This window comes from Anomaloglossus baeobatrachus, chromosome 5 (assembly GCF_048569485.1).
Source record: "Anomaloglossus baeobatrachus isolate aAnoBae1 chromosome 5, aAnoBae1.hap1, whole genome shotgun sequence".
In the NCBI taxonomy this organism is placed as follows: Eukaryota; Metazoa; Chordata; class Amphibia; order Anura; family Aromobatidae; genus Anomaloglossus; species Anomaloglossus baeobatrachus.
In genome coordinates this window covers 307961940-307981993 of record NC_134357.1, presented here as the reverse complement: position 1 = coordinate 307981993, position 20054 = coordinate 307961940, and the positions used below count along the sequence as shown (strand labels likewise).

General features: G+C 43.3%; 1 protein-coding gene across 5 annotated transcripts in view; it reads left to right on the top strand.

The window, feature by feature from the left end:
• TBC1D16 (TBC1 domain family member 16) overlaps positions 1-18806 on the top strand; it is a 114199-nt gene extending 95393 nt beyond the window's left edge. For all 5 annotated transcript variants that reach the window (XM_075349694.1, XM_075349693.1, XM_075349690.1 and 2 more), the window contains 3 exons: positions 1796-1975; positions 4464-4610; positions 17977-18806. In XM_075349694.1, the coding sequence (XP_075205809.1) occupies positions 1796-1975; positions 4464-4610; positions 17977-18222 (573 nt within the window). In that variant the 3' untranslated portion in view covers positions 18223-18806. The remainder of the gene's footprint in view (positions 1-1795; positions 1976-4463; positions 4611-17976) is intronic.
• The last annotated feature ends 1248 nt before the right edge of the window (positions 18807-20054 follow it).

Genomic DNA, 20054 nt, shown 5'->3' with positions numbered 1-20054 from the left:
CCATCTTATGAGAATGGGGGTAGGTGGGGGACATGATCCCTATACACAGATTTAAAGGGGCTGCTTTTCTAGTTGATGTCACTGCAGAGTTGACAAGTTATGCACCATAAAAGATCCGAATAAGTAGCATTTGCCTTATTCCGCTTAACCCCAATGACTGTGGCAGTTAATGTTGTTATGGGTGATTGATCCTTTTAAAGCGAATCTGTCAGCAGGATTTTGCTACCTCATCTGAGAGCATGATGATGTAGCCAAAGAGATCCTGAATCCAACGGTGTATCACTTAATTACTGGGTGCATCCATTCTGACACATTAAAAATGTTTAGATTTAGCAATGTAGCAGAGCTGAAAGAGCTGTCCCCTCCCACACCAGGCTCTCAATAAAGATTGTATATTGACAGTGAGAGGAGGGGTTGTGCCGGACTGCTGTGTGACACTGTATAACCAGCAGGATTGCTCATTGCTTGGATTAAAAACCTAGCAAATAAACAACAGATCGGACCTTGACAAGATAGGCGTCCCTGAATTCTGTGTTTTTACCCTTGCAGCATGCTGTCTTCAGATTACATAGCAAAAACCTGCAGACAGATTCCCTTTAAGGTTTCTTCTATCCCATCTCAAAGCTACACTACACTACTACACAGGCCATGGGGGGAGAGCGTGGGGGTGTCATTGGAGACGGTAGCATCGGCGGCTAGGGGGAGGGGCGCTAGTACACTACTCACACAGGCCGATAGGGTGACAGGGTGAAAAGTTCAGCACACAGCATGACCGCTGTGAGCTGCAGAAAGATGGCACTGATCTCCTCTATCTGCTGTGATCTGGACAGCCCAGGGGGCGCGTCCAGGTCACAGGAGGGAGCTCTCCTGTAATAAGCCTAGGGGTCGGATTCCGACTATCAGAGTCTATGCACAGGGGCTGCCATAAAGGAGTGAGTAACTGTCGTTACACACAGCAAATCCAGCATGGCAGCCCCTAGTGCCTCCAGTAAAACTAAAAGTAAATAAAAACTAAATAAACAGTGAGTTTAATTTTGTATTAAAAATTCTTGATTTCATTGTCACTATTAATACAAAAATAAAAAACCGCGACACCTTACCTTTAAAGGAATTGTCTAGGCTTGGTGTATAAGTCTTCAGACACTCTGTGTCTGCAGACTGCTTAAATGGGACAGTGTGCAATGGGCATACTGTCATGATTCATTGATATATCCAAGGTAAATGGGCTATTTGCAGGCAATCCCTGACTTACCAACATCCGACTTGCATACGACCCCTAGCTACGAAAATCCTAGTGAAGAGGCCAAAGATGCAATGATTTGTGCAAATAAGAGGCCCAGACAGTGGGCAACAAGGTTGGCGGAGCAAGGAGGGTGATGAGGTGAGTATTGGTTAAAAAAAAAAACAAAAACAAAAGAATCCTCAGATTTCCCGCCTTCCAGCTATTCATGATCCATTCATATGTTTTCCCGTCATCACGTGCCCCATGGCCTTTCACTGTAGACACACACTTCCAGAATTGCGGCCGAAAGACGAAGACTGGATGGCAGACGGTAAGCAGTGGGGCACAGAGAAGCTGCACTTTTCTGGTTGGCACAAGACTACAAGTATGCAAATAGTATGGAGTATGACAATTCTGGGGTATCATGACACTGTGCATATTCCTCACTGTCACAACTATAAAGTGACTGTAGACTTTTTTTCTGAAGCCTGGACAACCCCTTTAAGTGTGCCTGAGAACTATGGTTAGAAAACTGATATTTTAAAATCCATTTTTTTATGACATCTATTTTAGATGTATCTCCGTGAGTTACTTCGGCTGATGCACTTGAGTTTCTACAGACACTTGGTGTCTCTCGGGGAAGATGGGCTTCAAATGCTGTTTTGTCACCGGTGGATCCTGCTGTGCTTCAAAAGAGAATTTACAGACTCTGAAGCCCTGAGGATGTGGGAGGCATGTTGGGCTCATTACCAGGTACTGATCATAGTTACTATACCCATGAAACATTAAATCGCTGCTTCCATGAATTTGGCTTGTTGGCATTGATTTATTTAAAGGGAACCTGTCACTCGGATCAACCCTAAGCTGTATATGAGAACATGTATAGAAAGTTGAATAAAATGATGCCATGATATCCACGTATCAAGATTTGTGGGCTAGACATAGCTCTCCCTGAGAATCTTCCTCTAGTGCTAATTGTATCCCCTTTACGATATCCGCCATACATGTACTGCTTAAGTCGGAAGCGGGAGCATGGAGCAAGCTCACAGGGTCAGCTTGTTCCAGACTCTGTAGGTAATGGCTGTGATGAGGCTAGGGCCTACCTCTCACAATCACATAGTGCCGGTCACTATTGTTATATGTTAAGGTCCCCTGTCAATCTCTGACCGTGTCATTTAACACACGCCAACATGGTGGTGCACCATCGTAAGCGGCCATCGGTGTAGTCGTGACGTGATCACTGGCCGCCAATGGGTTTCTATTAAAGTAGGGGATCTACTGAAGACCTCCGTGTTTATCACACATCGCTTCTTTGAATTCCTTCCAGTGGCCAGCCTTCAACGGAGACTGTTATTTTCTATGTATACAGCAATGCTGTGGCATTGCTGTATATAGCGCAAGTGATCAAATGATCATAGCTTTAAGTCCCTTTAAAGGGACTGTTAAAAACTGTGAAAAATAAAAAAAATAGGTTTTTAAATGTTTTCATATTGTTTAAACGTTAATATCATCCCCATTTTGCCACAAAAAATGAGGTATCACCACATTCAAAAAAGTCTGATGTATCAAAATATACAAATTACACAATTTGTAAATAGTCGGGTTTTTTGGGTTTTTTTTACGGGTCTTGGAAAATCGCGACACAATCCCCCAAATTTGGTTTACTAGCGTTCTGAATTTTTTTTCACCTCTAAAACTAAAAAACTGACATGTTTGGTAACACCTTAATCATACTGATGAGGAGATTCATATTGCAAGTTAATTTTTACTACAAAATGTGCACAATAAAGACAATTCCCAATTAACCATGTCCAATTTGTGTGGGGTTTTTTTTTCACAGTTTCTCACCAATTGGAATTTTTTTCCCTGCTTTACAGTGCACTATGTAGTAAAAGGAATGATGTCATTCAAAAGTACAACTCGTTGCGCAAAAAACAAGCTCTCATCTGTCTATGTGGACAGAAAAATAAAAAGTTGTGGCTCTCGGAAGAAAGGGAGGAGTAAATGAAAATGCAGAAATGGAAATTGGCAGTATTGCGACGAGGGTAAATGAAAGGGGGCATTACCAGTGTGAGACATTTAATGACTGACAGTCTACTTTCCTAAACTACAAGTCTCAAACTGGTAACATCCGCTTACTGGAAACAGATTTGTGTGCGACACATAAATCTTAACAGCTCATTTACGTAAAACAAAAATGTGGATTTCTCAAAGATAAGACATCGATTCACAGATAGCAAGGTTTTATTCTACATGCTGACCTACATGCCTTGTAGACTGCTTAGGAAGGTTGGTCCTACTGACGGATCTGCTTTAAATCAGTGTTTCCCAAACTCCAATTTTCATGACCTCCCCCCCCCCCCCCCCCCCCCCAACAGGTCATGTTTTCAGGATTTCCTTAGTATTGCACAGTTGAGAACCTATGACAGTCTCTAAACTGTGCTCACTGGCTAAGGAGGTGGCACTTCTTCTGCCATCAGCCCGAAATAGAACTAATCAGAAAAAGAGGAGTTCCTTTGTTTTCTGAGGCTAGTTTCATTTCTTGTTTAATTTACACATGAACTTTTAAAAGAACACTCAACATAGAAATGAATGTGACCCATGGACAGCACCACATTTATGCGTGGTCTGTGACTAGTATTGCAGCTGTGCCCATTTCATCAATTGTGTATAGGGGAGTCGGGTTAGGTATCTGCTGAGTGTACATTTGGTCAGCTTAAAGAGGTTGTCCACTACTTTTACATTGATGGCATATCTGTAGGATAAGTCATCAATGTCTGATTGGCCGGGGTCTGATACCCAGCACCCTCAAAGTTCAGCTGTCCTTGGTGCCACAGGTGGCTGGAAATGATCAGTTTCAGAGTTGCCCAGTTTTCTGATAACTGCCGGGGCTGGGTACTGCACATCTGCCTCCTATTGATTTGAATAGGAATCGTATGTGCAGTACATGGTCCAGGCCGCTATCAGTTAACGGGGCAGCCCCGGAACAGAGCATTTCCGGCTGGTGATTGTTTTGTGATTGTCAAGTGTACAGGGTGTCAGATTCCGGCCCATCAGACATTGATGACTTATCCTAATAATAAGCCATCAATGGAAAAGTAGTGCACAACCCCTTTAATTCATACTTGAATACCTAACGGTGACTCAGTTATCCAGATAAATGTATTCAGGAAGACAATAGAAATAATTATCGGGGGAATAGTTAATGAATGTATGGTGATTGACTTTATTTCTCCATTAGACAGATTATTTCCACCTTTTCCTATGCGTTGCCATAATTGTTCTTTATGGTGAGGACGTCGTTGAGCAGCAGCTGCCAACAGACCAGATGCTGCTACATTTCAGTAACTTGGCTATGCATATGAACGGAGAGCTAGTTCTTAAAAAGGTGAGAAAAAGTTTTGACTTTGTTTTTATATGTGTATAATATCCCATTCTTCACTGAAAAATTATATAATATGGTTCTCAATTTACAGCTATTGTTCAGAGGAATACATTAAGTTGTGTGGACTGTGGAGGTCACGCAACAGCTAAAAACGGCCATCAGCATTACAAAGTATCACAGTATTGCCCAGACCTTATTGTCTCGGTCTTATGTAGTTTGAAACGAGCATTATATTGAAAAAATAAAAACTTACCAGCACCCTTGAACAGAATTAAGCAAGTGTGAACAGGTGCAAGTTCCTATAACCAAATAATATACAATCAAAAAATACAGTAGCACTCTGTAAGTGCTAAGTTGTAGGGAAACATTGAACATGTGAAATTTTGAATGCCTTTATTACTATATATAATATACCTTATAAAGTGCAGGTACTTGGCACACAAATTGGACAATTTATCAGAATTATTTTTTTCTTTGTCGCTCCTAATTGGGAGACCCAGACAATTGGGTGTATAGCTACTGCCTCCGGAGGCCACACAAAGTACTACACTTAAAAGTGTAAGGCCCCTCCCCTTCTGGCTATACACCCCCCCGTGGGATCACGGGCTCCTCAGTTTTATGCTTTGTGCGAAGGAGGCCAGACATCCACGCATAGCTCCACTGTTTAGTCAGCAGCAGCTGCTGACTATGTCGGATGGAAGAAAAGAGGGCCCATACGAGGGCCCCCAGCATGCTCCCTTCTCACCCCACTTTCTGTCGGCGGTGTTTGTTAAGGTTGAGGTACCCATTGCGGGTACGGAGGCTGGAGCCCACATGCTGATTCCTTCCCCATCCCCATTAGGGCTCTGGGTGAAGTGGGACTTTACCGGTCTCCGGGCACTGAGGCCGTGCTCCATCCACAGCCCCTGGAGGATCTGCTGGATACGGAGCGGAGTTTCCTCAGGGACAGGACCCTGCTCCATCAAGGTACTCCGTGTCCCCGTGCTTATCGCACGCACACTGCAGCATTGCTGGGTGTGTTAGTGCGCCGGGGTAAACAGCGCTGCTGCGCTTGTGCCGTTACTCACTACAGCTCTGCTGAGTGAGGTGACTTAGTACGATCGGCCGATCCGGCCGCGGGGGTCAGTTTTTACTGCGTCGCGGCTGGGATTTGTGGTGCGCCGGGGACTTCCGCGCTGGCCGTGCATATATGACGGCCGCGCTAGATTACTACAGTCCCCGGCTTTTGCGGCCTAGTTCGTATCGTTCCCGCCCCCAGACCTGCCAGTCAGGAGGAGGGCGGGACGCTGTACAGACCAGCAGCGCTAAGAGCTGGAGTCTGTTTTACATACTCCAGCCCTCACACTAGGCACAGTGGGACGCAGTTTCCCGCACTTTTGTTTGTGACGCCCACGATCCTCCCCTCTTCACAGGACGCCGGCAGCCATTCCTGCCTGCACGCTGAGCTGCAGAGGGGAGACGGGGAGACTCAGACAAGGGATTCTACGACCTCACACCCGCTTTTCAGCGGGCGGTAAGCAGCCCTCAAGGGCTCTCCCCCACTTGTGCCATAGTGTACTTTGTATTTTGTGCTGGCAATACTTTGCACTGTACAGTCGCTGGTGATTTTCTGCTATATACCCTCCTTAGATTTCTCAAGGAGACAACAGCATGTCGTCCGCAAAAAGCAAAAGTGCCAAGGCACGGACTTTATATGCTGCTTGTACCGCATGTGGGGCTACTCTACCGGCAGGTTCCACTGACCCCCATTGTGTGCAGTGCTCGGCCCCTGTGGCAATTGCTCAGCCGGGGCCGCTGCTAGAGGTGACCCAGGGAGAACCACCTGTGAATGCTGTCCAGGTGACAGGGACGGAGTTTGCAGCTTTTGCTGACAGATTGTCTATGACTATGTCTAAAATTCTTGAAACATTGCAGTCTAGACCAGTAACTCAGACCATGGGCACTGTTGATTCATTGCCACCTTGTCCCCCTCAGCTGGACCACTTCCTAGCTCCGGGGGTGTCACATGCACCCCAGGGTGACGGCTCTGACTCGGACGACAGTCCCAGACAACCTAAGCGGGCTCGCTATGAGCGACCCTCAACTTCATCACACTGGTCAGGGTCCCAGCGGGACGACTCTCTGTGTGATGAGGCGGATGTAACTGATCAGGAGTCTGATGCTGGGGCCGCTCTCAATCTAGATACCCCGGATGGTGACGCCATAGTGAATGATCTTATAGCGTCCATCAATAAGATGTTAGATATTTCTCCACCAGCTCCTCTTGCGGAGGAGGCAGCTTCACAGCAGGAGAAATTCCATTTCAGGTATCCCAAGCGTAAATTAAGCACTTTTCTGGACCACTCTGACTTTAGAGACGCAATCCAGAAACACCACGCTTATCCAGATAAGCGTTTTTCCAAACGGCTTAAAGATACACGCTATCCTTTTCCCCCTGACGTGGTCAAGGGCTGGACACAGTGTCCCAAGGTGGACCCTCCAATCTCCAGGCTTGCAGCCAGATCTCTAGTTGCAGTGGAAGATGGGGCGGCACTTAAAGATGCCACTGACAGACAGATGGAGCTCTGGTTAAAATCCATCTATGAAGCGATTGGAGCGTCGTTGGCGCCAGCATTCGCAGCCGTATGGGCACTCCAAGCTATTTCAGCTGGCCTTACACACACGTACATCTGCTCCGCAGGTGGCACCCTTGACCTCTCAAATGTCTGCATTCGCGTCTTACGCGATTAATGCTGTCCTAGACTCTACGAGCCGTACGGCGGTGGCGTCAGCCAACTCTGTGGTTTTACGCAGAGCCCTGTGGTTGAGAGAATGGAAGGCAGATTCTTCTTCCAAGAAGTGCTTAACCAGTTTGCCTTTTTCTCGTGACCGATTGTTTGGTGAGCGTTTGGATGAAATCATTAAACACTCCAAGGGTAAGGATTCATCCTTACCTCAGCCCAGACAAAACAAACCCCAACAGAGGAGGGGACAGTCTGGTTTTCGGTCCTTTCGAGGCTCAGGCAGGTCCCAATTCTACTCGTCCAAAAGGACTCAAAAGGATCAGAGGGGCTCAGATTCTTGGCGGACTCAATCACGCCCAAAAAAGCCAGCCGGAAGAACCGTTACCAAGACGGCTTCCTCATGACTCTCAGCCTCCTCTCTCCGCATCCTTGGTCGGTGGCAGGCTCTCCCGCTTTGGCGACATTTGGCTGTCACAGGTCAAAGACCGTTGGGTGAGAGACATTCTGTCTCACGGGTACAGGATAGAGTTCAGCTCTCGTCCTCCAACTCGCTTCTTCAGAACTTCCCCACCGCCCGACCGAGCCGATGCTCTGCTACAAGCGGTGTCCGCTCTAAAGGCGGAAGGAGTGGTGACTTCTGTTCCTCTTCAGGAACAAGGTCACGGTTTTTACTCCAATTTGTTTGTGGTGCCAAAGAAAGACGGGTCGTTCCGTCCCGTCCTGGATCTAAAGCTGCTCAACAAACACGTAAAAACCAGGAGGTTCCGGATGGAATCTCTCCGCTCCGTTATCGCCTCAATGTCTCAAGGAGATTTCCTAGCATCAATAGACATCAAGGATGCTTATCTCCACGTGCCAATTGCGCCAGAGCATCAGCGTTTTCTACGCTTCGTTATAGGAAGCGAACACCTGCAGTTCGTAGCTCTACCTTTCGGGCTGACGATAGCCCCTCGGGTCTTCACCAAGGTCATGGCAGCAGTAGTAGCAGTCCTGCACTCGCAAGGTCACTCCGTGATCCCGTATTTGGACGATCTACTTATCAAGGCACCCTCTCAAGAGGCATGCCAACACAGCCTGAACGTGGCACTGAAGACTCTCCAGAGTTTCGGGTGGATTATCAACTTTTCAAAGTCAAATCTAACCCCGACCCAATCACTAACATATCTTGGCATGGAGTTTCATACTCTCTCAGCGATAGTGAAACTTCCACTGGACAAACAGTGCTCGCTACAGATAGGGGTGCAATCTCTCCTTCAGGGCCAGTCGCACCCCTTGAGGCGCCTCATGCACTTCCTAGGGAAGATGGTAGCAGCAATGGAAGCAGTTCCTTTTGCGCAGTTTCATCTGCGTCCACTACAATGGGACATTCTCCGCCAATGGGACGGGAAGTCGACGTCCCTCGACAGGGAGGTCTCCCTCTCTCAGGCAGCCAAGGAATCTCTCCGGTGGTGGCTTCTTCCCACCTCATTGTCAAAAGGAAAGTCGTTCCTACCCCCATCCTGGGCGGTGGTCACGACAGATGCGAGTCTATCAGGGTGGGGAGCAGTGTTTCTCCACCACAGGGCTCAAGGTACGTGGACTCGGAAAGAGTCCACCCTTCAGATCAATGTTCTGGAGATCAGAGCAGTCTATCTTGCCCTACAAGCCTTCCAACAGTGGCTGGAAGGCAAGCAGATCCGAATTCAGTCGGACAACTCCACAGCGGTGGCATACATCAACCACCAAGGGGGAACACACAGTCGGCAAGCCTTCCAGGAAGTCCGGCGGATTCTGACGTGGGTGGAAGACACGGCATCCACCATATCCGCAGTTCACATCCCAGGCGTAGAAAACTGGGAAGCAGACTTTCTCAGTCGCCAGGGCATGGACGCAGGGGAATGGTCTCTTCACCCGGACGTGTTTCAGGAGATCTGTCGCCGCTGGGGGATGCCGGACGTCGACCTGATGGCGTCACGGCACAACAACAAGGTCCCGGTTTTCATGGCACGGTCTCACGATCACCGAGCTCTGGCGGCAGACGCCTTAGTTCAAGATTGGTCGCAGTTCCGGCTACCGTATGTGTTCCCACCTCTGGCATTGTTGCCCAGAGTGCTCCGCAAAATCAGGTCCGACTGCCGCCGCGCCATTCTCGTCGCTCCAGACTGGCCAAGGAGGTCGTGGTACCCGGATCTGTGGCACCTCACGGTAGGCCATCCGTGGGCACTACCAGACCGTCCAGACTTGCTGTCTCAAGGGCCGTTTTTCCATCTGAATTCTGCGGCCCTGAACCTGACTGTGTGGCCATTGAGTCCTGGATCCTAGCGGCCTCAGGTTTATCTCATGAAGTGGTTGCCACCATGAGACAGGCTAGGAAGCCATCCTCCGCCAAGATCTACCACAGGACGTGGAGGATATTCCTATCTTGGTGCTCTGCTCAGGGAGTTTCTCCCTGGCCTTTTGCATTGCCTACTTTTCTTTCCTTCCTGCAGTCTGGGTTGGAAAAAGGTTTGTCGCTTGGCTCCCTTAAGGGTCAAGTCTCCGCGCTATCCGTATTTTTTCAGAAACGCCTGGCGCGACTTCCTCAGGTACGCACGTTCCTGCAAGGGGTTTGTCATATCGTCCCCCCTTACAAGCGGCCGTTGGAGCCCTGGGACCTGAACAAGGTTCTAATTGCTCTCCAAAAGCCGCCTTTCGAGCCTATGAAGGAGGTTTCCCTTTCTCGTCTTTCACAGAAAGTGGCCTTTCTAGTGGCGGTCACGTCTCTTCGGAGAGTGTCCGAGCTGGCGGCGTTCTCATGCAGATCTCCATTCCTGGTGTTTCACCAGGACAAGGTAGTTCTGCGTCCAATTCCAGAATTTCTTCCCAAGGTGGTATCTTCCTTTCATCTCAATCAAGATATCACTTTACCGTCTTTGTGTCCGCATCCAGTTCACCAATTTGAAAAAGGTTTGCATTTATTGGATCTGGTGAGAGCACTCAGGATCTACATTTCCCGCACGGCGCCTCTGCGCCGCTCGGATGCACTCTTTGTCCTTGTCGCTGGTCAGCGTAAAGGGTCGCAAGCTTCCAAATCCACCCTGGCGCGTTGGATCAAGGAACCAATTCTTCACACCTACCGTTCTGCTGGGCTTCCGATTCCATCAGGACTGAAGGCCCATTCTACCAGAGCCGTGGGTGCGTCCTGGGCATTACGGCACCAGGCTACGGCTCAGCAGGTGTGCCAGGCGGCTACCTGGTCGAGTCTGCACACTTTTACCAAGCATTATCAGGTGCATACCTACGCTTCGGCGGATGCCGGCCTAGGTAGACAAGTCCTTCAGGCGGCGGTGGCTCACCTGTAGGAAAGGGCTGTTGACGGCCCTATCACGAGGTATTCTTTTACCCACCCAGGGACTGCTTTTGGACGTCCCAATTGTCTGGGTCTCCCAATTAGGAGCGACAAAGAAGAAGGGAATTTTGTTTACTTACCGTAAATTCCTTTTCTTCTAGCTCCAATTGGGAGACCCAGCACCCGCCCTGTTTTCTTAGGAAGTTTGTTTTTTTCGGGTGCACATGTTGTTCATGTTGAACAGTTCAGTTCTCCGAGGTTGTTTCTCGGGTTGAATTTGTATTTAAAACAGTTATTGGCTTTCCTCCTTCTTGCTTTTGCACTAAAACTGAGGAGCCCGTGATCCCACGGGGGGGTGTATAGCCAGAAGGGGAGGGCCCTTACACTTTTAAGTGTAGTACTTTGTGTGGCCTCCGGAGGCAGTAGCTATACACCCAATTGTCTGGGTCTCCCAATTGGAGCTAGAAGAAAAGGAATTTACGGTAAGTAAACAAAATTCCCTTCTTTTTATTTATCCTTTCTTTAAATTTAGTTCTGGACAAACTTGTTTGAGATAAATATTAGGTTTAGGGTCCCATCAAAGAAAGGTACGCTTTGTCACGGCTGGTGGGCTCTCATCAGTTGGCCAGTTTATGCTCAAAGTATTTTCATTTTATTAGCACTATATTGGTGCATTTTTAGACAGATTTGTGGTTTGACACTCCATCTTTCAGTCCCCTACTCTCTACCAACTAGTAACTAATTTACCGTCTAAATTGCCAAAAACAGACAAAAATATCCACCTACTTTTCATGATCACTGCTAACTACACAGTTACTTTCTTAGCAAGCGCGGGTGTGTATAGGTGCGCAGTCAGTGTAAGCTTAAGGGGGCTTTACACAATGCGATATCGGTAACAATATATCGTCGGGGTCATGTCGGTAGTGACGCACATCCGGCGCCGTTACCGACATCGCAACGTGTAACACAAATGAGCGACGATCAACGAGCACAAAAACGTGAAAAATCGTTGCTCGTTGACACGTCGCTCATTTCCTTAATATCGTTGCTGCAGCAGGTACGATGTTGTTCATCGCTCCTGCGGCTCCACACATCGCTATGTGTGACACTGCAGGAACGAAGAACATCTCCTTACCTGCGTCCACCGGCAATGAGGAAGGAAGGAGGTGGGATGTTATGTCCCGCTCATCTACGCCCCTCCGCTTCTATTGGCCGGCCGCTTAGTGACGTCGCTGTGACATCGCTGTGGCGCTGATCGCACCTCCCCCTTGAGGGAGGGATTGTTCGGCGGTCACAGCAACGTCGCTGCACAGGTATGTGCGTGTGACACTGCCTTAGCGATAATGTTCGCTACGACAGCGATCACCACATAGCACCCATTCCTGTCGGTGGCACGATATCGTACGCGACATCACTAGCAATCGCTAGTGATGTCGCAACGTGTAAAGCCCGCTTTAGGCTTTTAAAGTGCCCCAATCACCAGGATTTTCCAATATAACCTAAAGTTGGTGCTATCAGGCTGATTCTCTACATACCTGTAGTGGTCCGCTCGAATGTTTAGGATTCAAAATCCAAGAAAATAAAGTTTATAAAATCATCAGCATCTTGAGTGACAGCAGCTGAGGATCAGATAATAGCTTGGGGGGGGGTATTCATAGTTATCTCCTCCCCCTTTTAGAATTAGCATAAGTATTATACAATTGATTTACCTTTTCACTAGCAGGACCTGTGGTGTTCATACCCATGTGACCAGAAGGAGCATGGCCTCAGCCAACAGAAAAATGTTACTTTCTGGTATAAGCTTTGTTGGCTGAGGCCCCGCCCCGTCTGATCACATGGGTATGACCTCACACAGGTCCTGCTAGTCAAAAATTAAATCAATTGTATAATACTTATTCTAATTCTAACAGGGGGAGGAATAGTCTTGACCACATTTTTTGCTTCAAAATGTTTTTTGTTTTTTTTTTTCCTATTTTCCTCCTCTGAAACAGTCTTATGGCTGGTTTGTCTAATAATCTGAAATATATGGTGTGCATATATATATATATATATATATATATATATATATATATATATATATATATATATATATATATATATATATATATATATAATATATAAACAGCTCTGGCAAAAATTAAGAAACCACTTCCAAATTTTCAGTTTTTCTTTATTTTTCTTTTTATAGGTATATTTTTGAGTAAAATATAAATTGTTCTTTTATTCTATAAACTACTGACAACGTCTCTGAATTTCCAAGCAATAAATTTTGTATTTATTCTCTGAAAATGAGAAATGGTCCATATAATAAAAAAAATGCATTTTTCAAAAATAATACAAAGAAAGCAAGTTCATAATCATTTAGAAACAACAATACTAATAATGTTTTAATTTAGGAAGAGTTCAGAAATCAACATATTGTGGAATAACTATGATTTTTAGTCACAGCTTTCATGCGTCTTGGCATGCTTTCCACCAGTCCTTCACACTGCTTTTGGGTGACCTTATGCCACTCCTGGTGCACAAATTTAAGCAGTTCTTCTTTGTTTGATGGCTTGTGACTATCCATCTTCCTCTTGATTACATTCCAGAGGTTTTCCCTGGGGTTCAGGTCTGGAGATTTGGGCTGGCCATGATTACATAGTAACTGTTAATTTTATTTTTTTTCCTGTCATTTTTCATTATCACACATAACTTTATTTCTAGACACATATGATTTTGATTTCTTTGCCTGTGTGGACTGGATGGGTTATTACCGACATCTGATGAAAAAATCATGCCCATGGCAGAGCTTTAGAAATATATCAACTTAGAATATTGGTGACATGTTCAATACTTATTTCATCTGCAGTACGTGTATACACACACACACACACACACACACACACACTTCAAACCTAAAAATTGTCCGAAGAAAAAAGCCTGGCTATATTGAAGGAAAAATAAAATTTAGTTTTGGCAGTTGGAAAAAGATTAGTAAAATGAAAGCACCAAATAAAAATTGACTCTAAAAGGAATAGTTAAAATTTAAAGGGGTTGTCCGGCCTTGGGCTATAAGTTTACAGTCAATCTGTGATTGCAGACTTGTAAAACTTCACACTGCGCGCACTCAGATACATGACCGCAAGTATGCGATTTACACACTTACAGCCACATTACATCTCTAATTTACAGTCACTCCAAAACAGGTCAATCTTTTTAACTGTTTTAACTTAAAATTGTGCATGCATAGAAACCGCGGAGAAGAATATTTCATTGTGTAAATTAATCAATTTTTGTAACATGCCATAGCACTGTACACATGCAATGGATATAAAAAGTCTACACACCCCTATTAAATTGCCAAGTTTTTGTCATGTAAAAGAAAAATCCTTGGAAGAAGAATCATTTCAGAACTTTGTCCACCTTTAATGTTATCCATGACCTGTACAATTTCATTACAAAACAAACAAATCAGTTTGGATGGAAAAAGAAAAATAAAGAACTAAAATAATGTAGTTGCATAAATATGCACACCCTTAACCCCTTCACGACCCATGACGGATATATCCGTCATGGATCGTGTGAGGTTAATCCCCGCCCCCTGCCATGGGCAGGTCATGGCGATCCGAGCACATATCAACTGTTTTCAACAGCTGACATGTGTGCCTGCAAGTAACGAGTGGAATCGCTTACACCCACAACACTTAACCCCTTACATCTCGCTGCCAAAGTCTGGCAGCGAGACATATATGCGCGCGGCCAATAATTTCACTTACTGCCGCCCCCACCGGAAGTCACGTGCGTGATCACGTGACTTTCGGTGGTTGCCATGGTAGCACAGGGTCATGTGATGACGCCTGTAGCTAACATGCGTCACTTTCGGTTTCACTCGGCCTGGAGCCGAGTGAAGCAGAAAGTGAGCATATCTGCTGTTTACAGCTGTGTAGCTGTGATTAGCAGATAGGGTAGAGCGATCGCATTGTTGATCCATATAGCCCCCTAGGGGGACTAGTAAAATAAAAACAAAGTTTTAAAAAATAAAAAAAAAAAAAAAAAACTTCAAAGTTCAAATCACCCCTTTCACCCCATTGAAAATTAAAGGGGTAAAAAAACCACACATATTTGGTATTGCCGCGTTCAGAAATGCCTGATCTATCAATATATAAAATCAATTAATCTGATTGGTAAATGGTGTAGCGGCAAAAAAAATCCAAATACCAAAATTTAAGGGTTTTTTTGTCGCCGCAAGTTGTATGCAAAATGCAATAACAGGCGATCAAAACGTAGCATCTGCGCAGAAATGGAACCATTAAAAACGTCAGTTCGAGACGCAAAAAATAAGCCATCACTGAGCCATAGATCCCAAAAAATGAGAATGTTACAGGTTTCGGAAAATGGTGCAAAACGTACGCCACTTTTATTGGACAAGCTTGTGAATTTTTTTTAACCCCCTTAGATACAAGTAAACCTATACATGTTTGGTGTCTACAAACTCGCACTGACCTCAGGCATGACATAGATACATCAGTTTTACAATATAGTGAACACGGTGAATAAAACCTCCCAAAAACTATTGTGCGATCAAACTTTTTTTGCAGTTTTTCCACACTTGGAATTTTTTTGCTGTTTTCCAGTACACTATATGGTAAAACTTATAGATTCATTTAAAAGTACAACTCGTCCCGCAAAAAACAAGTCCTCATATGGCAAGATTGACGGAAAAATAAAAAAGTTACGGCTCTCGGAAGAAGGGGAGCAAAAAAGAAACAACGGAAAGTGCCCGGGGGCTCAAAGGGTTAAACTAATAGTTTTTTTTTAAGTTATCTTTGAATTTATGATAGCATTTAGTCTTTTTGACCCCTTGGAAGAAGCACAAAGCGAAATGCACTTCAGAGTGCCCTTTGACCTGATTTGGTAGGTGTTCCACTGCAATATTCTTTTCATTGCTCCACTCTGTTATGGGGATTTAGCTATTTGTTATGGATGCCTTTTATACCCTATGCAGTTTTTGTAACCTGCACCAGCATTTATTCACTTGAATGATTGTGCACTTGCTTTTATGGTGCAATCTTCTATGTACCTGTGTCTTTATATTCGCATCCATTTTTCGCTTTGTTTTTGGTTTTTTTTAATCCCCATTCTATCTTTGCAAATGTTTTTTTGATAGACTTGTTCCATAGGACAGCATCATTGTTTGTTTATGCATCTGTCCTCCGAGAAATGTTGCCATAGACCACCAGCACCATTTCTTGTGCATTTATCATCTACGAAAAAATACTGACCACATCTTCTTTCATTATGTTCCATCTAGTGGACATTTGTGTTAGTACACTTCATTCCATTCAACTAACCTTTTTTCTGCTTTTTGATTGATCACAATATTCATTACTGTGTCCTAATTTTTTGTGAATCGCTATTGTTAAATATTTATCCATTTTTGCATTATGCATGTAACTAGTTATTTTTATGGCGCAGTCAGGTTTTAGCTGTATGACGTTTTTCCTTTTTATCTGTTATATAATCATTCTCAAAGTTTTGGGGTTTTTTTATGCATATATGTTTTGCTTATTCAGCCACCTACTCTTTCCATTTTTGGTTTTGTGCTTAATTGAGTAGAGCCTTCATATATGTTCTGGCCATTATAGTTTTTCTGTTTTTGAGTAGGATTCTTATCACCATGGTACATCTAGAAATGGCATTCCTTTCCTTCTTGTCCTTGCAATAGAGCTTCAAATCTGTCAGATCGGGAGGGAATCTATCCTGTGTTGGCCTTTCCAAAACTACTTCTGTTTATTTAGAGGTATGCTTAAGGTCATTGTTGTACTGAGGCTTGAAGTTACTCTTCATCAGCTTTTTAGCAGAGGCATGAAGGTTTTCTTGCAAAATTGACTATATTTGGAACTAAACATAATTCCCTCCATCTTGACTAAAGCACCATTTCCACGTGCAAAAAAATACAGCCTCAAGCATAATGCTGCCTCCACCATGCTTCACTGTGGGTATTGTGTTCTTTGGTTATACACAGTGTTGGCTTTGTTCCAAGCATACCTTTTTGGATTTAGGCCAAATAGTTCAACATTTAATTAAACCGTAATAATTTTTACCACATGCTTTTTGGCACACTCAATATGTTTGGAAAAATACAGGTGGGCATGGATGTTTTTCTTTGTCAGAAAAGATTTCTGTCTTGCCACCCTGTGCCACTGGCCAGACATATGTAGAATATAGGAGATTGTTGTCACATGCTGTACACAACCAGTAGTTTCCAGAAATTCTTACACCACCTTTTAATGTTGCTGAAGGCCTCTTGGCAGCCTCACAGACAAATTTTCTTTGTTTTCTCATGAATTTTCTAGGAACAACCAGTTCTAAGTAACGTCAATGTTGTGCCAAATTCAAATCATTATTTGATCACCATCGTCAATATTTCATGGTATATCTAAAGCCTTGGATATTGTTTGTATCTTTCTCCTGATTGATAACTTTCAAGAATGAGATCCCTTTGCTGTGTTGTAAGCTGTTTACAGACCATGGCGTTTGCTGTGAAATGCAACTAAGAAAGGTCAGATAAATCCCACTAGAAGAGCTAAACTTTATATGGGGTTAATCACAATCCCTTTACATAACAGCTGTGTACTGACTACTATTTAATGTGAGTTTATATGTGATTAGCTAATTCTGAATACCACCACATTTTTGTTATTTTTATTTCCTTTTTTAAAATGATTTCCTGTTTTCTCATTGGATTTCTAAAGATTATTGGTGACATTAAAGAAAACCTATTGGCTTGATATTATAAAGAAAATACACGGCTGTAATGGAGCTGTAAAACTGATTAAGTTATTACCTTTGGAGAAGAAATTCACTTTGTTTTTATTCTTTAATTAACATTTGAAGTTTTCTGCTAATTAGATTTTGTTGCACAGTGGCCGGACTGTACACTTGATCTTCTCCTCCCTGTCTGTGATTCCCCACCCCCCACTGCCTGCTTCTAGTTTTTGAATGACAGGTCACTGCTGAGATTTCAAACAGAAGAGATGGGGTAATTCACAGATCGGAGGCCTGTGGAATCAGACAGGGAGGAGAAGACAGAGTACACCGAAAACTTCAAATGGTTATGAAAGTAGAACAACAAAGTGGATTTCTTCACCAAAGGTACCAATTTATTCAATATTACAACAGCTTCTCTTTAAAGGTGGAACAAGTTCTGAAATTCTTCTTTTTATGATTTTTTTCCCATACATTTTTTTTTTGGGCAGAGGCGTGTAGATTTTCTATTCACTACATGTAACATTTCTTGTCTTACACAAATGATACACTTATTTCTTTTTTTTAATCTATTTTTTGTTGCACACAGGCAAGAAGTTTACTTTATCAGTTTCGTCTCTTACCCAAAATTCCGTGCAGCCTCCATGACTTATGTAAGTTGTGTGGTCCCGGCATGTGGGACAGCGGCTATATACCAACAATTGAATGCAATGGTGAACACCCAGACTCTAAAAGTTGTTTGTATGGAGGAACAGTAGAAAAGCCTATTCCAACGCCACCCAAAGAAAGGAAGAAAAAACACAAACCACTTGATGTTTTCACCTTTAAAAAATAAAGAAAATGCCTAAAAATTCCAAAAATTTTCAAAGTGAAGTTTTTTTTATTCACAGTGATATGGACTCAGCGGACGCTACACTTATTTATACTGCACAGTCAGTCGATTGGTTAGGATTTGGATTACTGCCTCACTGGACTAATTGGGTTAAGAAAGTTGTTTTTTTTCTATATTTGATTGGTAACAATCCTTTTCTATTGGCTACAAAGTTGTCAGGAATATTTTGCAACTTAGTGGTAAAGCCTTTGCTAGCGAAGCACAATCCTGTACCACTTTTTTCCCCCCGAAACTCACATGAAAGTGGAATCTAATTCAATAAATCTGTTGGTGGGATTTTAACCAATCCAATGTTTTCTAATTGCATTTATTTTCAATATATTATTTTTTTTTCTTGTTTCTTTTTTTTTTTTTTTCTTTTCCTATTATTATTGCACAACCAGAAACCAATCAGGTGACTTATGACTATCAATATTTTCCACTGCACTGCATTAATGGGAGATAATTGATTTACTTGAAGTCAATTGTTTTATGTAAGCTGTACCGTTCATAGCAATGTAAATAAATATATAAATTGCGTTTTCACAGATATGTTGTCTTTTCATACTTGCTGTAAGTTATACAAAGAATAATACATCACTAAAATGATGTATTTTATTTATTTTTTAAAGTAAATCTGTCAGCAGATTTTTGCTATGTAATTTGAAAGCACCATGATGTAGGTAAAGAGAGACCCTAATTCCTGGGATGTCACTTACTAGGATGGATTTTGCGGTTTAAATACAATCAATGTTTTATCAGCAGGAGATAATTTCTGTAGGATTAAGTTTTCTCATGCCAGGCAGTCCTGTTAATCTGTATAACCATGTCCCCACCTTTAATTAGCAGCTTGCTGCCAATCAGTGGTGTGGGCGGGATTATACGGGGCTCAGAATTCAGAGAACTGATACATTTTACAGCAGAAAAAACAGGTATTTTATCAAAACTTCAATAAGCAGTCCAATAAGAAAAGCATTGCTGGAATCAGGTTCTCAGCCTCTGTAACATGCTGCTCTCAGATTCCATAGCAAAAAAAAAAATGATGACCGATTCCCTTTTAAATGACAATCCACCAAAAGCCGTAAACATAACACTAATGAATCAAATAATTAGTAGGAACACATGTATATTTTGATCATGATAATGAAACTACAAAAAAAGTGAAACATTTGCAGCCATATATTTTCTTTGCTAGATGCAGCTGTGATAACCTGTACTTTTATGATAAAACATTTATCTTGAATCACGGCAGTCTACTTAGTGTGATAAGTAAAGATCCATTAACACTGCATGATTATCAGGAATGGGCGTTCATTGTAATGTTTGTTACCCATAAATCATGCAGTGAAATAACGTTGCCATTTGGCAGTGATTTAATACTGCGAATTTGCAGACATAAAGGCACCTTCATATAGATTTCTTTATACCTGTGGAGCCCTACAGTGGACAAAAAAAAGTATTTAGTCAGCCACCAATTGTGCAAGTTCTCCCACTAAAAAAGATGAGAGAGGCCTGTAATTGACATCATAGGTAGACCATAACTCTGAGAGACAAAATGAGAAAACAAATCCAGAAAATCACCTTCTCTGATTTGGCAAGATTTTTTTTTTTTGTAAATTATGGTGGAAAATAAGTATTTTTTCAATAATAAAAGTTAATCTCAATATTTTATTATATATCCTTTGTTAGCAATGATAGAGGTCAGACATTTTCTGTAAGTCTTCATAAGGTTGGCACACACTGTTGGTGGTATGTTGGCCCATTGCTCCATGCAGATCTCCTCTAGAGCAGTGATG